Source organism: Orbicella faveolata, unplaced genomic scaffold (assembly GCF_042242905.1).
Source record: "Orbicella faveolata isolate gen_17 unplaced genomic scaffold, um_ofav_v1 contig_26, whole genome shotgun sequence".
NCBI classification, from domain to species: domain Eukaryota; kingdom Metazoa; phylum Cnidaria; class Anthozoa; order Scleractinia; family Merulinidae; genus Orbicella; species Orbicella faveolata.
The window spans coordinates 19,242,028-19,259,959 of record NW_028301554.1 but is presented as its reverse complement, the minus strand read 5'-3'; the positions used below and the strand labels follow the sequence as shown (position 1 = coordinate 19,259,959).

At 36.2% G+C, this 17,932-nt stretch overlaps 2 protein-coding genes across 3 annotated transcripts; one reads left to right on the top strand and one right to left on the bottom strand.

Annotated features, from left to right (window-relative positions):
* Window positions 1–15: 15 nt before the first annotated feature.
* On the top strand, window positions 16–2,935 carry LOC110042167 (phosphoacetylglucosamine mutase-like). The gene is made up of 2 exons (XM_020747525.2): window positions 16–562; window positions 937–2,935. Exons 1-2 carry the CDS (start codon window positions 100–102, stop codon window positions 2,094–2,096), a joined length of 1,623 nt encoding a protein of 540 aa, XP_020603184.2. The 5' UTR covers window positions 16–99; the 3' UTR covers window positions 2,097–2,935.
* Window positions 2,936–3,707: 772 nt separating this feature from the next.
* LOC110042166 (asparagine--tRNA ligase, cytoplasmic-like) lies at window positions 3,708–17,866 on the bottom strand. Of its 2 annotated transcripts, none has more exons than XM_020747524.2 (23): window positions 17,657–17,866; window positions 15,127–15,218; window positions 14,858–14,926; window positions 14,440–14,532; window positions 13,759–13,848; window positions 13,034–13,112; window positions 12,383–12,453; window positions 11,951–12,037; window positions 11,780–11,866; window positions 11,241–11,297; window positions 11,057–11,097; window positions 10,030–10,066; window positions 9,799–9,876; window positions 9,548–9,669; window positions 8,965–9,034; window positions 8,777–8,842; window positions 8,241–8,269; window positions 8,059–8,143; window positions 6,786–6,833; window positions 6,594–6,677; window positions 5,423–5,485; window positions 4,854–4,922; window positions 3,708–4,254 (listed from the first exon to the last, which is right to left on the bottom strand). In XM_020747524.2, exons 1-23 carry the CDS (start codon window positions 17,703–17,705, stop codon window positions 4,123–4,125), a joined length of 1,698 nt encoding a protein of 565 aa, XP_020603183.1. In that variant the 5' UTR covers window positions 17,706–17,866; the 3' UTR covers window positions 3,708–4,122. The 2 variants fall into 2 exon arrangements, with proteins under 2 accessions (XP_020603183.1, XP_089151418.1); XM_089295292.1 differs by lacking the exon at window positions 17,657–17,866 and adding an exon at window positions 15,349–16,149.
* Between the last annotated feature and the right edge of the window lie 66 nt (window positions 17,867–17,932).

Sequence of the window (17,932 nt, the reverse complement as noted above, 5' to 3'; positions counted from 1 at the left end):
CGTATAGAGGCCTGGGGTCGATTATCAACGTGGCCTTCAAGAAATTGTTCTTTTCGCTTAGATTAGAGAATATTTTTTCCCCCTAAATTGCCTCTGATCATGGAGTCTTATCTTCAGAAGGCTGCAGAAGTGAGCAACCAACATCCAAAACCCAGTATCAAGTTCGCTTATGGGACAGCAGGATTTCGCACGCGAGCTGACTCTCTTGACTCTGTGATGTTTCGCATGGGTCTCCTTGCGGTTCTACGGTCCAAGGCCAAGAGTGGTCAAGTTATTGGTGTGGTCGTCACTGCCTCTCATAACCCTGTTCATGATAATGGTGTTAAACTGGTGGATCCGTTTGGTGAGATGTTACAGCCCTCCTGGGAAAGGCATGCGTCGGAATTGGCAAATGCGGAAGACGTGGTTGAGATTCTGAGAGGGGTAGTCACGGAACACGGTATCGATTGGAATGTTCCAGCCAAAGTGTTTATCGCCCGGGATACGAGACCAAGCGGCGCGCAGTTTGTGAAAGCCCTTGCAGATGGAATTGAAGCCTTAGGTGCATCATATCATGACTACGGTGAGGACAGACCCCACCGTTGTTATTCCTCTCCACCCTTTCTTGGGTGAAAATTATGCTCGGTACTGACACATTGGAACAATGAACTGTCTTCTCGGGGTCGTACTTGTCTTTATTGGGCTATAGCACTTAATTGACTTCTACATCCCATGGTGAGGTGCAGTTATCAAATGCTATAACCCATTCTCAGGCCCCCTCCCCTGCCCCTGCCCCTAAAAAAAGTGAACACAAGTCAACCAAATAACTTTCTAATCTTGAAAAGATTATTTTCAAAGGAAGGGAGGAAGTACATTCTATGGGGATCTCTTGACACTTGGCTAATAACTTTTGTATTACATAAGTTGTGATGAAACTATTATTTTAAATTTGTGTAGGTGTTTTAACAACCCCACAGTTGCATTACATGGTGAGATGTCACAACACAGAAGGTGAATATGGTGAGGCAACAGAGGAGGGATACTACAAGAAAATTTCCAAAGCTTTTCTGCATCTGAGGTCACTGTCTGGGAAAAGTGGTGTCCCTATCATCAAACTAGACGGTGCAAATGGGGTGGGAGCTGTCAAAATAAAAGAGATGACTAAGCACCTGTGTGACTCCCTGTCTATATGGGTGTGTAACGATGGTTCCACTGGAAAGCTTAATGAGAAGTGTGGTGCTGACTTTGTAAAGCTTTACCAGTGTGCTCCTGATGGCATGGTTATTACCCCTGGTGATCGCTGTGTAACATTCGATGGTGATGCTGATAGAGTGCTGTATTTCTTCTTTGATAAAGAGAATAAGTTCCATTTGCTTGATGGTGATAAAATTGCCACCCTGATAGTAGGTTACCTGAAAGAAAAACTTGACAAAACTGGAGTGGTGCTTGAAAGAGGCTTGGGAATAGTCCAGACAGCATATGCCAATGGTAGTTCAACGTTATATGCTGAAAACACACTTGGTGTTCCTGTAGCATGTGCAAAAACAGGCGTGAAGCATGTTCACCACAAGGCGGAAGAATTTGATATAGGCGTCTACTTTGAAGCTAATGGTCATGGAACAGTATTGTTTACAAACAATGCTATTAATAAGATGAAGTCTGTTATGCAAAACACAGATGCCAACTCTGAGAAGCATAAAGCTGCAGAGCAGTTTTTGAGCATGGTAGATTTGGTCAACCAAACTGTTGGCGATGCCATGAGTGACATGTTAGTGGTTGAAAGCATCCTCTATGAGAAAGGCTGGAGCTTGGAAGAATGGAGTGCTGCGTATACTGACCTCCCCAACAGGCAGCGTAAAGTCACGATCAAGGATCGCACTGTCATCCAGACAACAGAGTCTGAAAGGAAGGCTACAACTCCTGAAGGGCTTCAAGACGAAATTGATAGACTTGTCTCTGAGTACAAAAGTGCAAGATCTTTTGTGCGACCATCTGGTACCGAAGATGTTGTCCGTGTTTATGCAGAGGCTGCCACGAGGGAAGCTGCAGATTCTTTGGCATTGGCTGTTAGCCAGAAGGTTTACGATTTTGCAGGAGGTATTGGAGAGAGACCGTGATATCATAAAATGATTTGATTAATTGCTTTAACATTTACTGTAGAAGTCATTTTCGACATTCTTTCAGCTTGGACAAAAATAATAGTCATTTGGCTACATGCAGCAACTATAATTTGATCAAAGCAATGAATTGTTAGGATACATGTAGTAGTAAATCTTTTGTTGCTCAAATTGTGTACTGGTTCTTTGACACAGAAATCCACTTTATGGACACCTCATTGCACTGTAGATACAGTGGGTTTTGTACCTAGCTCAACTATTTTTTCCTAAATGTTATAAATCCACTTAGTGCTGGCACCACATCAATTCAGATACTTTCTGATTTAGATACAATATCTGTAGTAAATGCTACTGACTGTATGTGTAGTGTACAAAACACTTTTTTCATTAGCGTTTCTGTTAATTTAAAAAAGGTGAATTAAGGTCTCATTAGCTAAAGATCAAGTATTTAAATTACATGAAGGGAAAAACTAATTTAAGAACATTAAGTACCGGTAATTAATTAAAAAAGCATTATTTTTTGGAGATCAGGTCAGGTGAGGTTTGAGCTATAAAGGATAGTACAGACTTGTGAAAGTCATCTTCAAAGTGAACTTTTTGCTTTAAAATTTTACTTGACAATGAAGTTGTTATAAACAATAATCATCTCTGGAGATTACCCTCACCAGGTCAATAACACTAAAAAATAAATTAATATGGTCCAAGAAAATTTTGTAATTTCCATTATTATTTTATTATTGATTTATTGTTTTTTTAAAAATGATGGTTTTATTCTTATCCTGTCTTTGTGTAGCTAGGAAAATGGAATTGAAAATAATAAAATTAGTTCAATGATGACATTTCAGTATGAGAACTAAATTTATTGCATAACAACACTTCTTAGTATCACAGATTCTGGCATTGTCATACCAAGTAATCTTACCAGTTGACCATAGGGACACAAAAATCAAGCTGTCTGTCTGCATCCCCTATCAGTTTTTGCCATGTGTTAGATAGGTTTTATCTGGCATGCCAAGTCAGATGACACAATAAGCCTGACATGTATGAGCTGGGGCCACTGGGAAAAAATAATGTATCAATATATATTTTTATTGGCAAAAAGTGTCTTCATAAGATTTAAATCAGCTGGTTTGACAGTCACTAGTCTCTCCTATTAACTTACTATTGATCTAGACTGCAAAACAGTCATATTTTTTGCGAACGCGAGTGACGGGCAATATTCGAACGAAAGGTCTGGAGCGGGTGTAAAAAAAGCGAGGGAGAATGGGGAGAGACACTAAAAAATATGACTGTCCGCCATGCATATGTTAAATTCGTGCAGAATTTCCCGTTCTTCCAGCAACAGGAAATTCCCATTGGTTTTCTTGCCTCACATGCCACGGGCATGAGGCTCGCACGCTTCACACACGAGGATCACGCTTACGGCGCTTCGTGCCTTCCGAAAACGTCTGAAAACGACTGTTTTGCAGTCTACTATTGATCAGACATATAAACAAACTGTAACAGAGTTACTCAATACTCAGTGTCTTTCCATGTTTTGATGGCTGTTCTGTGGAAAACTTGGAAAATGACTTTTCCGAGATGCTAAAGAGAAAAAACTCAAATCCCAGAAGCAGTTCATGCCTTTAATGTTCAATTAACTCTTCTGTGAGTACTCCATGAAAAATGCATACTACTCCCTTGGATGGAGATAAGTACAAATATCTGACACTGTCTACATATTCTGTTCTCACTTTCTCTGAAACATCTGACTTGTGTACTGCCCTCTGTCAGTTTATGGCTATTGGATTTGACAGGTGGTTTAAAATAGGTTAAATTTAAAGAGGGAATTCAGAAATGTTTATTTTTGATAAATATTTCTTCCTTACATAACATTGGTAAATTACACTTTTTGTTGAATGTTCTACAAGAAACAAACTAAGTTACTTGTTACACTTTTGATAGCTAGAATTTTATTGGCATGTTACATGCCACATTTTAATTGGCTAATAGTTTTTCTTGGCAAGTTTCCTAGAGTGGTGCAATTTTATGGCCGACATCTTCCTGTAAATCGTGGGTACAGACAGACGTCTCTGATATGTTGCCTATTCAGAAGCCAGGTTAGGAATCGTTCCAGTCCCAAACCATAACCACCATGAGGACAAGACCCATACTTCCTCTGAAAAAAGTAACATAATTTTATTGTAACAATTACTTTTAATTATTTTTCAAGTTCAGAGAAAACATAATTATTATGTTACATAAATGAATGTTCATTACAATAGTTGGTTACCCATACGAGATTGAAGCTTTACAATGGTTAGACAGTTACTGCTTTAGGAAAAAAGTAACATAATTCAATTGTAACAATTACTTTTAATTATTATTCAAGTTCAGAGAAAACAATACATTATTATGTTATATAAATATAATGTTCATTACAATAGTTGGCTGCCCATAGGAGATCGAAGCTATACAACGGTTAAACAGTTAGTGTTTTAGGACAACACATGCATAAGCCTTGCAATCACTGCACAAAACAATGAGAATAGCAATTAAACACAAAAAACAAAACTCGGGGCAATGGTATTTCTCTAAATTGAAGACCATGTGCCAAATTTGAGGAGAATTTGAACCACAGTAAATGAAAAACAACAATAGAAACAAAAAAGTTAATTAGCATAGTGTTAGACCAGGCTCTTCAATTATTAAGTAGTCTGAGCCAAAAAAATAAATATAACAGTAATTTTATCAAGATTCAAAGACAGTTTAATGTACCTGGTCAGTATACCAGTAATAAGGTGTTGGATCAATGCCTTCTCTCTTGTAGCCTTCTAGCAACTCCTCCTGAACAAAGATGCAATTCAAATGTTCTTAAATACATGGTTTAGGTATTGTAATAATTATTATGCTAACCTGGTTTTGAGTTACATTAAAGAGATATAAAGTAACCTGTCCCGTAAAGTAGAAACAACTCAAGACAGGTTTATCGATTCAGTGTTAGAAACTTGTTTCTTAAAAAAATCTAGAACTAAACATGTTTGTGTGAAGTCACAAATTTACTGCTCACTAGATGCCTCTCTAAAAAAAATGTCTTAAGAAATCTTTTGGTAGTTACTCAAAAGTGAAATGCTGTTTGGTGCAGGTGTGAAGTGAAGGGGTTTATTCTTACGCACTGGGCTCTCTGACCATTCAGAAGAGTTGCCAATGTTTAACTGCACTAGCTTTACAAATGCAGTTAGCTTACAAGATAATTGGTGTCCGGTTGATGGAGTGGTGAGTGGCCAATCTCCCTCCAATCTGTAACTTAAAAACACTGCTCTGGCAAATATGGACCAGTAACTTACATATTCCCACATCCTCATTGAGCCACCAACAATTTCTCCAACTCCAGGCATCAGAAGGTCAACCTAAAAATATAAAGAGAAAGTTGAAAAAATCAACTAAACTACAGGTGGATAATATTATATTCAAAAACTGTGCACATGCTAATACATTTTGATGTTGGTTGGCAACCATTTTTCAAGTAATATGTCATAAATGAGGGTGAGTATTTCATCAAGGTTTCCAGACACGAGAAAACTGATGAAAGCATGAGGCTGAAGGCCGAACGCTTTTATTGTTTTCGAGTGTTTGGAAACACTGATGAAACAAGAAACCCAAGTTTACGAAATGGCTTCTCAAAAGGGCTTAATTTATTAACCATAAACACAAAAACAGAAAGACCATGTAAATAGTCAGTTTTTGTTTTCTTTTGTTTCATTAGTACATGTACATGCATATAGTTGGTAGTCAGTGTAATTAACGGTGTTGTGTTTTTTTTCACAGCTTCTGCTTTTTAATTAGAAGAAGTCACACTTTGCATTGGCATCCTCAGCTGCAATTTTGAGAAATGGAAGAAGCAGCTATGGAAAGGTCTTCCCAGTTTCGACCGCCGAAAAGTTGCAAAGAGGAAGTTTCTTTGCTCAAAGGTTCAAATTGTAAAAGCACTCAGTACAAAGATAAGTGGGCTGTTGATGTTTTCCAAAATTGGACCTTACTGTATCTAGTATTGTAACAGAAACCGCGAGTACTAAGTAATGAACTCTTACAAGGTGAAAGCAGTGTGTGTGGAATGTTAAATCAGTTGAATTTGAGATTGTTCTTGAATTGTAATGTAAACGTTAATGTTAACGTTAACAAAATGATTACTGTAATCCTGGAAGTTAATAAACATTTGTTCAAGTACTGCATTCTTTTGCAAACTGATTTCCAAACACGCGTCTTTGGATATCTTAAGACGTGTGTTTGGAATCTGATCATATGTGTTTGGATCTGGTCTTTACTGGGTATCAAGGGACATCCATGTTGCCCGAATGAGGCCACACAATTGATTAATTACCTCATGCATAATTAATGAGTTTGAGAAGTGCAGATCCTGTTAATTGTGTTTGTGTAGCAATAATTATGGTTGTAGTCTAGCAGCAGAATTGCAAGTTGAATTACCAATTAAGCTTATCGCAACCAATAATAACTTACTGATTCAGTGAGACCCTTATTCTCTGGACACCTGAACATGTAGAAAGACTTTATGTTGGTAGGAAAACGGCACAACAGGATTGGCTAAGGCAAAAATGACATAAGTGTGAGTATTAAACTTCACTGTCTTGTTTCAATTGATTGAAATGAAGGAAATAAATCTTGGTTTACTGTATAATCCAGTACATGTACCTCATTGATTTGGTCTGTCATTTTCCTCTCAGGCATCTCTGGGATGTCCTACAAAGAGAAATAATTTCACAGTTACTCAGTTACTAATGGAATCATAGTTTCTCTCTCTTGTAGGTCCTGTACCATTCTTCATTTACCAGAGTTGTGAAATTTATACAGTCATGTAACTTGAGTGAGAAAACATTTGTGCCCCAGGATCAAAACATTTAACATCATCTTTACTGATTGATCTGAAGAATTTGCCTATAGCCAAGAACAGCCATGTTAATTAAATCAGGAATGTGTCCCATCCCAAATACTGTAAATGTTCTGTTTGCCATAACCACCCAATTCAAAATGATGATTATGGTACTGAAAATATATCTTTTTAAAATCGCTTATGACTGTTTATAAATTTTAGTAAATCTTAGTTGCATAAGCTGTTTTAATATTTTTGTATTTTAGCACATTTTTTTGCATTTATAGATCTTTGTTTTAGTTTAATTGTTAGCTTCTTTTTATGTAAAGCACTTTTGAATATCTCATAGTATTAGCGCTATATATAAATGTATGTACAATTATTATTAATATTATTATTATTATTATTATTACATTTCACTATTAAATGGATGGATAGCTTAACTAAATGTATATTAAAAGGTGATTTGAAAATGTAGAGTTACCTATCACTATAAAAGCAATTCATTCATAACTTTTTATCAGGTTGTACTCTTGTTAAATTGATAACTCATAGCTCAGACGTGAGATGCAGCTACTGGAAATAAGTTGTATTATTAAGCACATGTACATCTACCATCCTTGAGAGTTCAGGTTAAGACAAAATCTGATAGAAAATTGAGCAATTTCAGTTTTTAGTGGACAAAAATCTGATACCAGGATATTTTAAAGTATTTCCCAGTCCTTTTTACATTTTCTTAAAGCTAAGGATATAAATAGTTGCCTGAAATAACACCGAAAACAATTTCCCATGGGAATGAGAGAAAATAAATTTCAAACTTCAGAGAAATTGTGCAAACACAGGTAAAATTTCATCATCAGTTTCATCTCACCAGTACTTTCAAGTGTTTCATACGAAGTTCAACATTTGTTTTCGACGCTTGGTGTTGCTAGAAATGTGTTTTTTTTTTCTGAGAAGATATTTAAAACATTGATACAGGAGTTTGCAATACCATGTGAATAATGTTGGTACAAGGTTTTTGGCCAATTGTTACTCCAGCTTCTGGTGGATTCCATCTTAATACATGTATCTTTAACATATAAACATTACAAGTACCTCTCCAAATTCATAGTAAGTGCCATCTTCCTTTTTGATGTTGTGTTCTTTCAAGTACTTGATGGCATCAGAATAGTCCATTCTCCTGTTAAGAACAAGTATTCACATCAAATTAGTCTTGATATGAATTGAGTCCTGAATCAAGTCGAATCACGACATCACTGCAGGAATACTTTACTCACTTGAAAGGTCTTTTAGGAGGCTTAAAATCCTGAAAGACGTAAAGAGTTTAATGTTATAAACAGACCTCAGTGAAGTAGATAAATAAATGTAAATAAATGTAAAAGTGAAAATTTTGATGAAGATTTTTGAGGTAAGGGTCACACTTACATGTAGTTTTTACATGGTGGAGTCAAGGGCAGAAAAATAAGGGAGTTAAGTGTGAAATCATCTTTGCCCTGATGAAGGGCTATTACTTGAAACATCAAAAATTTTCACGAACTTGCCATGGTTAATTTACCTTACCAACTTCAAGTTGATAAATGTTAAACTTGACCACCAATTTGGTCAAACAGCTTCTTTAGAAGCTCTTACATTTCAAGTACAGAAACCTGCAATGTATACTTTTAACTGCTGGATCCTAATGATAACACTGAATAGATGTTTATGGAGAAATTGTGGTCAGGATGAATTTAATATTTTTAGTTCTTAAAATGTAACTCCAAGATTATATTCTTGCATGATTTGATGCAGATGTAGCCAAACTGATTGCCCTTACTGGATTCATTTCCTTCAGTATATCTGCATGAGGAGACTTTAACACTCTGTCAACAACGTCACACACCTGAAAAATAATATAGGATTGCATTAATTTTTAACTATGGCATTCTCATTAATGGCAAAATACCATGTGAATAATAGAGAAGAGCATTCAGATAATGATAAAATTAGTCTCTTCATACATACCAAGTCTTCTATTCTGTCCAGAAGATCATCAAATGTGATGAAGGGGCATTCAGCTTCTACATGAGTGTATCTGTAGATGATAAAAAATAGAATTAAGTTTGATGCTCAGGACCAATGTGCCACTACACCTGTATGCAAAACATGGCCAAGACCACTCACACTTGTATTTGTTATAATAAAAATTATATTACATCATATGTATTCTAATTTAATACTCACATGAAACTTCTAAATTATACACGCATGTGCAGCATATACATGTACAGGTAATTCTATGTGAAACTAACTGCTTCTGGTACAATGTATTGCTCTAATTGAACCAGACATGTCACATGATTAACTAAATAGGATATCTTACATTAATTAAAGCTATTCTGCTAAATTTGCTGGTAAAGATAGGTTTCTGTTGAAAACCATTTATTTTTTTTAATGTATTACATCATGCATATGCATACAGTAAACCAGTTTTCAATTACCAGCAATTTGGCCACCCCTACTTTACTAATTGTCGCCCATTTCTATGGCTTAAAGGCGTCCATAGTGACATCAGAAACACGACACAAGGAAAATAATATAATCTTACTCGGACAAATGTCTTCTTGTACGTGACTGTTCTGCCCTGTATGACTGTGCAATGCAGAACACATCACCCAATGCTGGGATGACTGTCTCCAGGTAAAGCTGGGATGACTGTGTCAAATATGCCTGAAATGATTGAACACTGACATCACACATGTATAACAGACTATATCAATCCATATTTCAAGCACTTGAATCCAAAGGGAAAAAAGAACAGATGAGCACAAAAGAACTAATCTGAAGAAGATAACTTACTTGTTCACCAAAGTAGTTGAAATCGAAGAGAGTGGAGCCTCCCTCGACCTGTGTTTGGACCATTGTGGGTGGAGTCACCTATCAGAAGAGGGATACATGTAGTTCCAACAGTAAGTTTTTTCAAAATGACAAGATGATTGAACCAGAATTTCAAGTTAATTAAATTACAAAATGAACCCCAATCAAGGAGAAAAAGAAAAATCTTTAAGTGTATATCATCAATATAATTACCTCCACATAACTGTGATCAAAGTAATGGTCCCTAAAGCTGAAAAATAAAGAAAGTCCAGTTTGATAGTTTCAATTTCACATTGTAATCTCAAATGTTTAATTAAAAGTGACTAATAGTCATTTTCTGGATGAAAATAGTTCTCATGAAACAGAAACATGTTCTAAGGGTGTGTTTCTTCAAGAAAATCCAAGATTGGATTCTTAAATCTGAAAGAATCCAAAAACGGATTTTGCGTTTCTTTACTAAACAGATTAATCAAAGATCTCTCGGATCATGGTGCGTCAAAGAAACCGAAGAACAGAAGTGGATTCTTCAGTTCCTTTGACGCATCATGATCTGTGAAATCTTGGATTGATCTGTTTAGTAAAAAAATGCAAAATCCACTTTTGGATTCTTTCACATTTAAGAATGCAATCTTGGATTTTCTTAAAGAAACGAACCCTAAGAAAGAACCAAGAATGTTCTTGCATACACTGTACATGTATCCCAAATAATCATTGCTACTCAGAAGCTAGACTAGCAGAGGATACAAACTGAGACACATTACTAGTAAGATACATGTAATCCTCTTGTTCCTGACTTTTTGTATAAGTAAACAAAATGAAACCAGATTGAACTGAAGAAGTAGTTAATCAGGTCAGGGCCCAAAATAACAGCCGGCCAATGTATAATGTCCGGTCAGAATGGTAACTTGACCGGCCAAAAATTTCACTTGCTGTTCATGTTGACAAGCACATCCATGTGCATACTATCGTGAATAAACAGTCAAATCCTCAATTGTTATCTTCAATTTTCCCTCTTTGTGAAAGAAAAAAATACAGTCACAAATAGAAAATTACAAAAGAAGCTTGCCAGCAGAGACTTCTACAAGAGAGATTTTCTCCTGACTAAAATAAGAGTCCCAAATACATGTATTCATTTGGTATCTGACAATTTTTTGCTTAAATTTCGCTGTCAAAGTTTCTTCCCATTGATATTGGCTGAAAATTATTCTGAGCCCTGCAGGTGAACAAAGTAAGAACTAACCACCGTGTAACTGTTGACCGCATTCTCAGGATTCTTGAAACCTTGCAAAAAAAAAATCATGACTAAGACGTTAACAGTGATTGGAGTATTTTGTACAGATCATTATACCATAAACACACTAAACTACACCATGAGCTCAGTACAAAGACATTATAACAATATTACAATTTTAGAAAAATCCTACCGTGTCACCTCTAAGCATGATATGCCTGTTATCAAGCTGAGTGTCAATGGCCGATTCCTTCAAAAGAAATAACAATTAACAAAAGTGATGTATGCCGTCAAATGAAGGTAAAACTTACCAAGAAAATCACAATGCTTAATTATTATAATAAGTCATTTTCAGATGTCTGTTGCGACAGTTAATACAGAATCTTTAAGCCCGTAAAGTTTGACTGAAACTGTTTATATTTTTATACTGTTTTTCAACATATCAATTTTAATTACTATTTGATTTGATCATCTTCAGTTGACTCAAAAACAAGGATATTTACACACTCATAAACATGTATTAATAGTTCAGGTGTGTTGTACTTTCCTGGGGGATGGGGGGGGGGGGGGGGGAGGGGGGTTCTGGAGGACCAAAACATTTAAAGAAATGTATGAATTTCTAGAGGGTGGGGTCCCTTCTGTGGGGGTATGGATATTTTCTGGAACTACACAATATTGTTTTTAAAGGTGTTTTAATAGATGTGTGACCAAATATTGCAATTATCGACTGACCTCATTCACCAGGTTATCAACTCCACCAGATGGGGATTCCCCCACTAGTTCCCAGTAGTCCACAGCCATTTCATGACCTCCAGGGGCCTGGATGAAGAATACGGCTGTCAGTATCAGATGCTACTGAACCCTCAAACAAATTCCACAACTAATTAAAAGAAAAACCCTCACTGTTTTTCCTTCTGGAACTTCTTTAATGACACCATAAAGACATACAGAAGCTTCTGTTGCCAATATCAGGGCCTCATAGGTCTGGCACTGTAAAATGGAAAAAGGAGGCTGATTTCACACCTAATGTCAATTGAAATTGAGAACTTAGTAGTGATTACATTAACATAATAAACATAATAAAACCAGCATTGAGCAAAGTTGAGTTGATAACAAAAAAGGGTCCTTGCAGGATAACATAATTTTTTTATAAAGAAGAAATAAATTATTAATCAAAAATTATAAATGAACAACTTCAGGAAAGAACATTAATTACATATGTTGGAAGGAATGTCTATGTACTACATGTACCTATACTGATAAAACTTTTTGAAGAATGGATCTCAGGTAGCGAACTGCATGTATCTAAATGATGATGTGATTTGTCCTGCTTACCAAAAGATCTGACAAGACACATTGCAGAAACCCATTGCCATCTCTAAGAACTATAAACATCAGGTTTTTCCCTAAAGGAAAAATGATGAAGAGGAATTAAAGGAATACTGCATGCTAATGGACACTTCCTGAAGGTGGCCATCTCCTGTAATCAGACACTTAGATAATGATACGGTCCCGGCCACCTACAAACACAGTGACACTCTCTCTGCTCCTGATTGTGTCCGCTTGCGGGAGGTTCTACTGTACTTAAATTAATTCTAGTTGATAGCATGAAATATAGGACTCACAATAAACAATGGAAATCAAATCTTGAATACTTGGGATACAACATATCTGATGATTACAAATTTATATTGAATACATGTACAGACTGCTTTTAAAAGCCCTGCTGTGCAGTCAATTTCAACAAGACACCTATTAATGAGGTTGCTCAATAAACTGAACAGGAGAGAGTCTTTCAATTGTTAGATCTTGGTCACCCTGATCGGAAACCATAATTAAGAAAAGGATGGCCTTGGTCACTCAGGGACTAAAAATATTAATTTTAATGTTTTATTATGATAGGAGTCCACTAATGAGAACTATATAAAATGTTTTAATACATAACTTTGTCTTGGTCCTACTACATAACTATTAGTTTCACAGCACCTTGTCTTCTGAGTCTGTGAATCCAACCAAACACCTTGACCCGCTGATCACGATGAGTTACAGACTCAATGATCCTTATCTATGATTTTTACAGGAGACACAATAAAAAATAAAACAGATGGAGTTTCTTAGTGCTAATAATTTGACTCTTGCAATAAATATTGGAAGTAACAGTACTATGACTTCTATACTTCCAATTTTGAAAGTAATAATAATAATAATAATGTAATTTTATATAGCGCATGCTTCTGAACATCCAGCAGCGCTGTACAATTTCCTAATAAAATAATAAGTAAATAATTAAAATAATAAACAGGTAAAAAGGAAATATTCAAATTATTAAGTTAAAGAATTCCAAAAATATGTTTAAAAGAAAAGTCCTTAGCTTAGATTTTAATGTTGTCAGCAACCTACAACTTATTTGTCTGGTAGTGCAATCCATAAAAATGGAGCATATGAAAATGCTATGTCCATACGTCCTAAAATTACATTTAGGAGTATCATTTTTCCATGCACATCTTACACATACGCTTATATTGCTTTCAATCTGCCAACAAAAATAATCATTTGAGTTAAACGAGTTAATCCTTACTTTACATTCAAGCAGTTTACCCTTAGTAATACCGATGATCAACAAACACTCTTGATTAATAAATATTTGAAAATTACTTATTAGAGTACACAAGTTTCTTATATCAAGCATTTTTCTTATACTGAATGCTTACCCTCTTGGCTTTTGGCAAACTTTCATCCTCCTTAATTGAAATTTTCTTGGCCTCTTCAAGATTTTTTTCCCTCTGCTGTGCTTTCTCAGCCTTTAAATACAGATGAAAAAATTTGAAAAAAATGTTATTGTCATTGTGTTAAAACATTGTGTAAATGTAATACAGTTGTAACAATATAAAGGTATAATTTAAAAAGAAATCTACCAGACCCACAGTATAGTCCAAGCTAAGAGACCATCAATATCTTAGGATAGGATGGGGTAGGGTACTCGTATGGACTTGGGGAAGTGCTACTGACGAGACAGCAAACTAGTCACTTTATTTTAGCTTACTCTTACAGTAGCACTTTCGCTGGATGTCCTAACATGCACAGTTGATAATTAAGCAATTTGAAAACAGAAACACTTCTAAAGGGCAGATGTAGAATGGTATAACTTGGTCAACTACAAGTGTACATCATACTCATAGCAAGGGTATGACACAAATTGTTTTATGTAAATCAAAGCTACAACTCACCTGTGACATTATAAATATGTTTCATTTACACAAAAATAATCTTGTGATACAATTCTTGCAAGCTCGTTTGTGGGCAGTCGTATGACTACATGTAGCCCTGCCTTTAGTATCCATACAAGATACATTTACTCAACACACCACTACAGACTGTAAAATTTCAGTCACCTCTTTTTTCTCTTTATCTTCCGACTTTTTTTTCTCCTGTGCATAAATTTTGGTCACCTTCTTCAGTTGGGCCTTGGCAAGCTTTTCATATTTCTGAAAACAAAACAAACTTATTATTAATTGCTTGGTTAAGAGCAGCTTTTCCCAAATCAGACGCATGCATGTACATGAGCTGACAAGGAGTATTACATGATCCCACACTTCAATTATATTCTGATTAAAAATCTTGCACGCAAATCTAAAGAAAGTCTTCATGTCCATGTTTCCATTCAATTAAGAGGAGATAAATAACTGCAGTGTGCCATAACCAACAAACTAAAAAACATTTGGTTGGTACTCAGCTGCAACTACCTGAAAAATATTTATTTCATGAACAGATTTAAGTGACTGGGTCAGTATTGAAAAATTATACATGTACCTCTCCTTCAGCTTTACTGTCCACCATGATTTGGGGAAGAGGTTCTTCACCTTCAGTGACACGTAAGGCCTTAAGAGGGAAGGGACAACAGACCCATGTCAATTTAGGTCTACATGTTAACATCACTAACAAAATTAATACACTCCCCTGACTGCTAGCTATTAAACAATGTAGTTACTAAAATAAAACATTTTTATGAATTAACGTTCTCAAGAAATGTTTGTACTGTAACTCACTTAACAGTCAAAACAGCTTACAAGTTCCTTTACCTGCATAACAGTTTTGAATGGCTTCTGTGCAGATCCATCGCCAGACTCGTCACTTCCTTCCTTTTCAGAGGTGTAGATCACTGGACCATTGGCTTGTAAAGAATTTCCAATACAAAAATGAGAGTTAATAATATTTTTGTTATATCAACTGTAAGTTGCATTTACGTGCAGTCAATAAGAGGTTACTTGCACTTTAAAATTCAACACAACAGAGAAACTAACCTATACTTCTTAGAGGGGCATACATTCTAATGGCTCTTGCTAAGCTAGCTTGGTATACACTGTCTTGAGGAGGGGCCTTTGCGAGCCTACGAGGTCTAGAGCAATGAACTGGGTGGGACAGCTTTAGGGTACATAGCCAGGTCCCCCTTCGGAGGAATGAAAGGGAGGAGCAGCGCATCTCTAGATAACTAGCAAGATCCTAGAAGAAATTTAAAAGAGAATGACTAGTATATACCCTGGAATTTTGGAAGGAGTTTTTTTTTTGAGAATTTGTGTATCTTAATGTGTCTTTTGTGTGTGAAGCCTTGGAGCCGATGGTTCATAGCTGCTGGAGCTTATCCCGGTTTCTGTACCATGAAGTAGCTAGGAGTATTTCTACTCCCCCTGGACGGAATGCTAGTCCATCACAGGTCACTCTCCCGCAATTTGTTAGCTCCCCCCAACAATTCGCCGCTAGCCATTTATACTCCTAGGTGGAGAGAGGCACTGTGAGAGTTAAGTGTCTTGCCCAAGAACACAACACTGTGTCCCCAGCCAGGGCTCAAACCCAGACTGCTTGCTCCAGGGACGATCGCACTAACCATGAGGCCACCACGCCTCCCACAAGATGATGTACAATCTACCTATTATTAGCATCACATAAGTGGCTCTTTTGATATACAGTAACTCATTTAGGGAAACCAACAGTCATGACTGAAGAAACCATGCAACACCTTTGAGAACTGATAAGGACAGTAGCTGTCATAGGACAAGTCTCACATTATAAAGCCACAAGATGGGTATATATTCTGCCGTGACAATTATTGGATTGCTTATTATTATAATTTCTGGCAAACTCTGTAGGCAATACAAAAACTGGTTACTCTTTGAATATAGCAAAATATCAATGCATAGTAAATTTTTCCTTTGGTGCCTGGGATTTGAGTTAAAAACTCCTGTGTAATATGGTTATCTCCCGAATATTTTGAGAGAAAGGCAAGCAGTTAGACATGCTACTGTACTCATACAGACCTCTCTAGGATAAAGAGCATCCAAAGTGACTGGTCTTTCATCTTGCAAAATTATTCTCTTTATATCCTTTACCAGTATTAGTCAAAAAATGGTATTTGTTCCCTTACAATGCACATGTGAGATGGCCAGAAATACAGTAAATATTTTCTTGGGCACTTATAAATAGTATTACCATGCAAATGAAGCAAAACAAAGGAGTACAATTTAATAAAATAATAATCAAAATGAAGCATGTGACCATTTTTCGAATTGGCCAAAACAGTCTTGGAAAGATTAATGGTGTCAGCAGGGCAATGACATTAAAATACTGACATGTGATCTCAGTTTCCCTAGTAATTACATTTTGTAAAGCAGTTTACCCATGGGCCATCTAATTATTTATACGTCATAAGTTAACGATACTTGTTACAACCAGATTGCTTTTTAAAATACAGTGCATCTACACAAAGGCACCTCCTACTTCCTCCCTGTCTTAAAAGCAGGAAGGAAGTGGAAGATAATAGCACCCAGACTATCATTTCTCTAAATTGAATTTAATAATTTTAATCACTGTCAAAAACAATTTAATTCAACAACGCAAACCAATCAGCTACTAACAGGTATCTTTCAGAACTGACATTTGGCAAGGCTTAAAAATTAGGTTTTCAAATTAAATTTCAAAAATGTGGAAAATTCTAAAATAATTTGTACAAGTAGGTACATTGTATATAAAAAAATAATACTCCACAAAACTTCCCAATTTTTTGTACAAAGTGCATTATAAGACATCGAGCATACTATCGGTTGATGTTAAGTAATGCGATTATGATATAAGCCTATGAGGTACCTAACCGACTCGCGGTGCAAGAATGCAGCGAACGGCTAGTAAAGAACTCAGAGTACAATTTCATGCGCGAACATCTTTGCAACGCACGTAACGTGGCATACATTTAATACTACTATAGCACTTCCACATATTTTCAAGAATTCAGAGGGAAAAAACTGTACTGATATTTGGTTCGTGCATTTGTACATAGCGAAATGATCTTGATGAAACGAAAACAAAAGTACTTAAGCTTAATTGTCTGCAAAGTGTGAATTTTCAGGAATGTTACATGTGGAATAATTCTTGATCTATTAAAGTTTTTACCTTGAATTTTTCCAATAGGCCTTCAAATTAAATGCATCGCCAAAGGTTTGAAAAATGCTATAACTATATTAACTAAATTCAATAAGGGACTGGCCGGTTTGGAAGAGACACAACAAAGGACATTCGGCCGCAAATTTGGCGCTCGAGCACACGTGGGGTTTCTCTTACCTTCTACGTCCATTTTATCCATTTCAGAACTCAAAGAATCGGTTGCCATTCTCCTTCGTCACCTTTATCAAATAACTAGAGCTTAAATAATTTAGAAAACGACGGACAGGCTGTTAAATAAGTAGAAGCAAAGCTAACTGTTACAACAATTCCGGGCGCTGTTGCATCAGGCAAAAGATGAGCCCCGAAGCAATGAGCGACATTCAGCGGCTTCTCGAATAGAGCGCAGAAATTTCATCAGGGGAGGCGCTAGGGCAATCCCGTCCACTACTTCCG

Excerpts from the sequence above, each read along its gene's own strand:
- LOC110042167 (XM_020747525.2), top strand. The coding sequence starts at position 100 with ATGGAGTCTTATCTTCAGAAGGCTGCAGAAGTGAGCAACCAACATCCA. Across the intron at positions 563-936 it reads TGCATCATATCATGACTACG|GTGTTTTAACAACCCCACAG; the intron begins GTGAGGACAGAC and ends AAATTTGTGTAG.
- LOC110042166 (XM_089295292.1), bottom strand. The coding sequence starts at position 15,526 with ATGCGCTGCTCCTCCCTTTCATTCCTCCGAAGGGGGACCTGGCTATGT. Across the intron at positions 13,113-13,758 it reads GTTTGCCAAAAGCCAAGAGG|ATAAGGATCATTGAGTCTGT; the intron begins GTAAGCATTCAG and ends TAAAAATCATAG. Across the intron at positions 5,486-6,593 it reads ATAAGGGTCTCACTGAATCA|GTTGACCTTCTGATGCCTGG; the intron begins GTAAGTTATTAT and ends TTATATTTTTAG.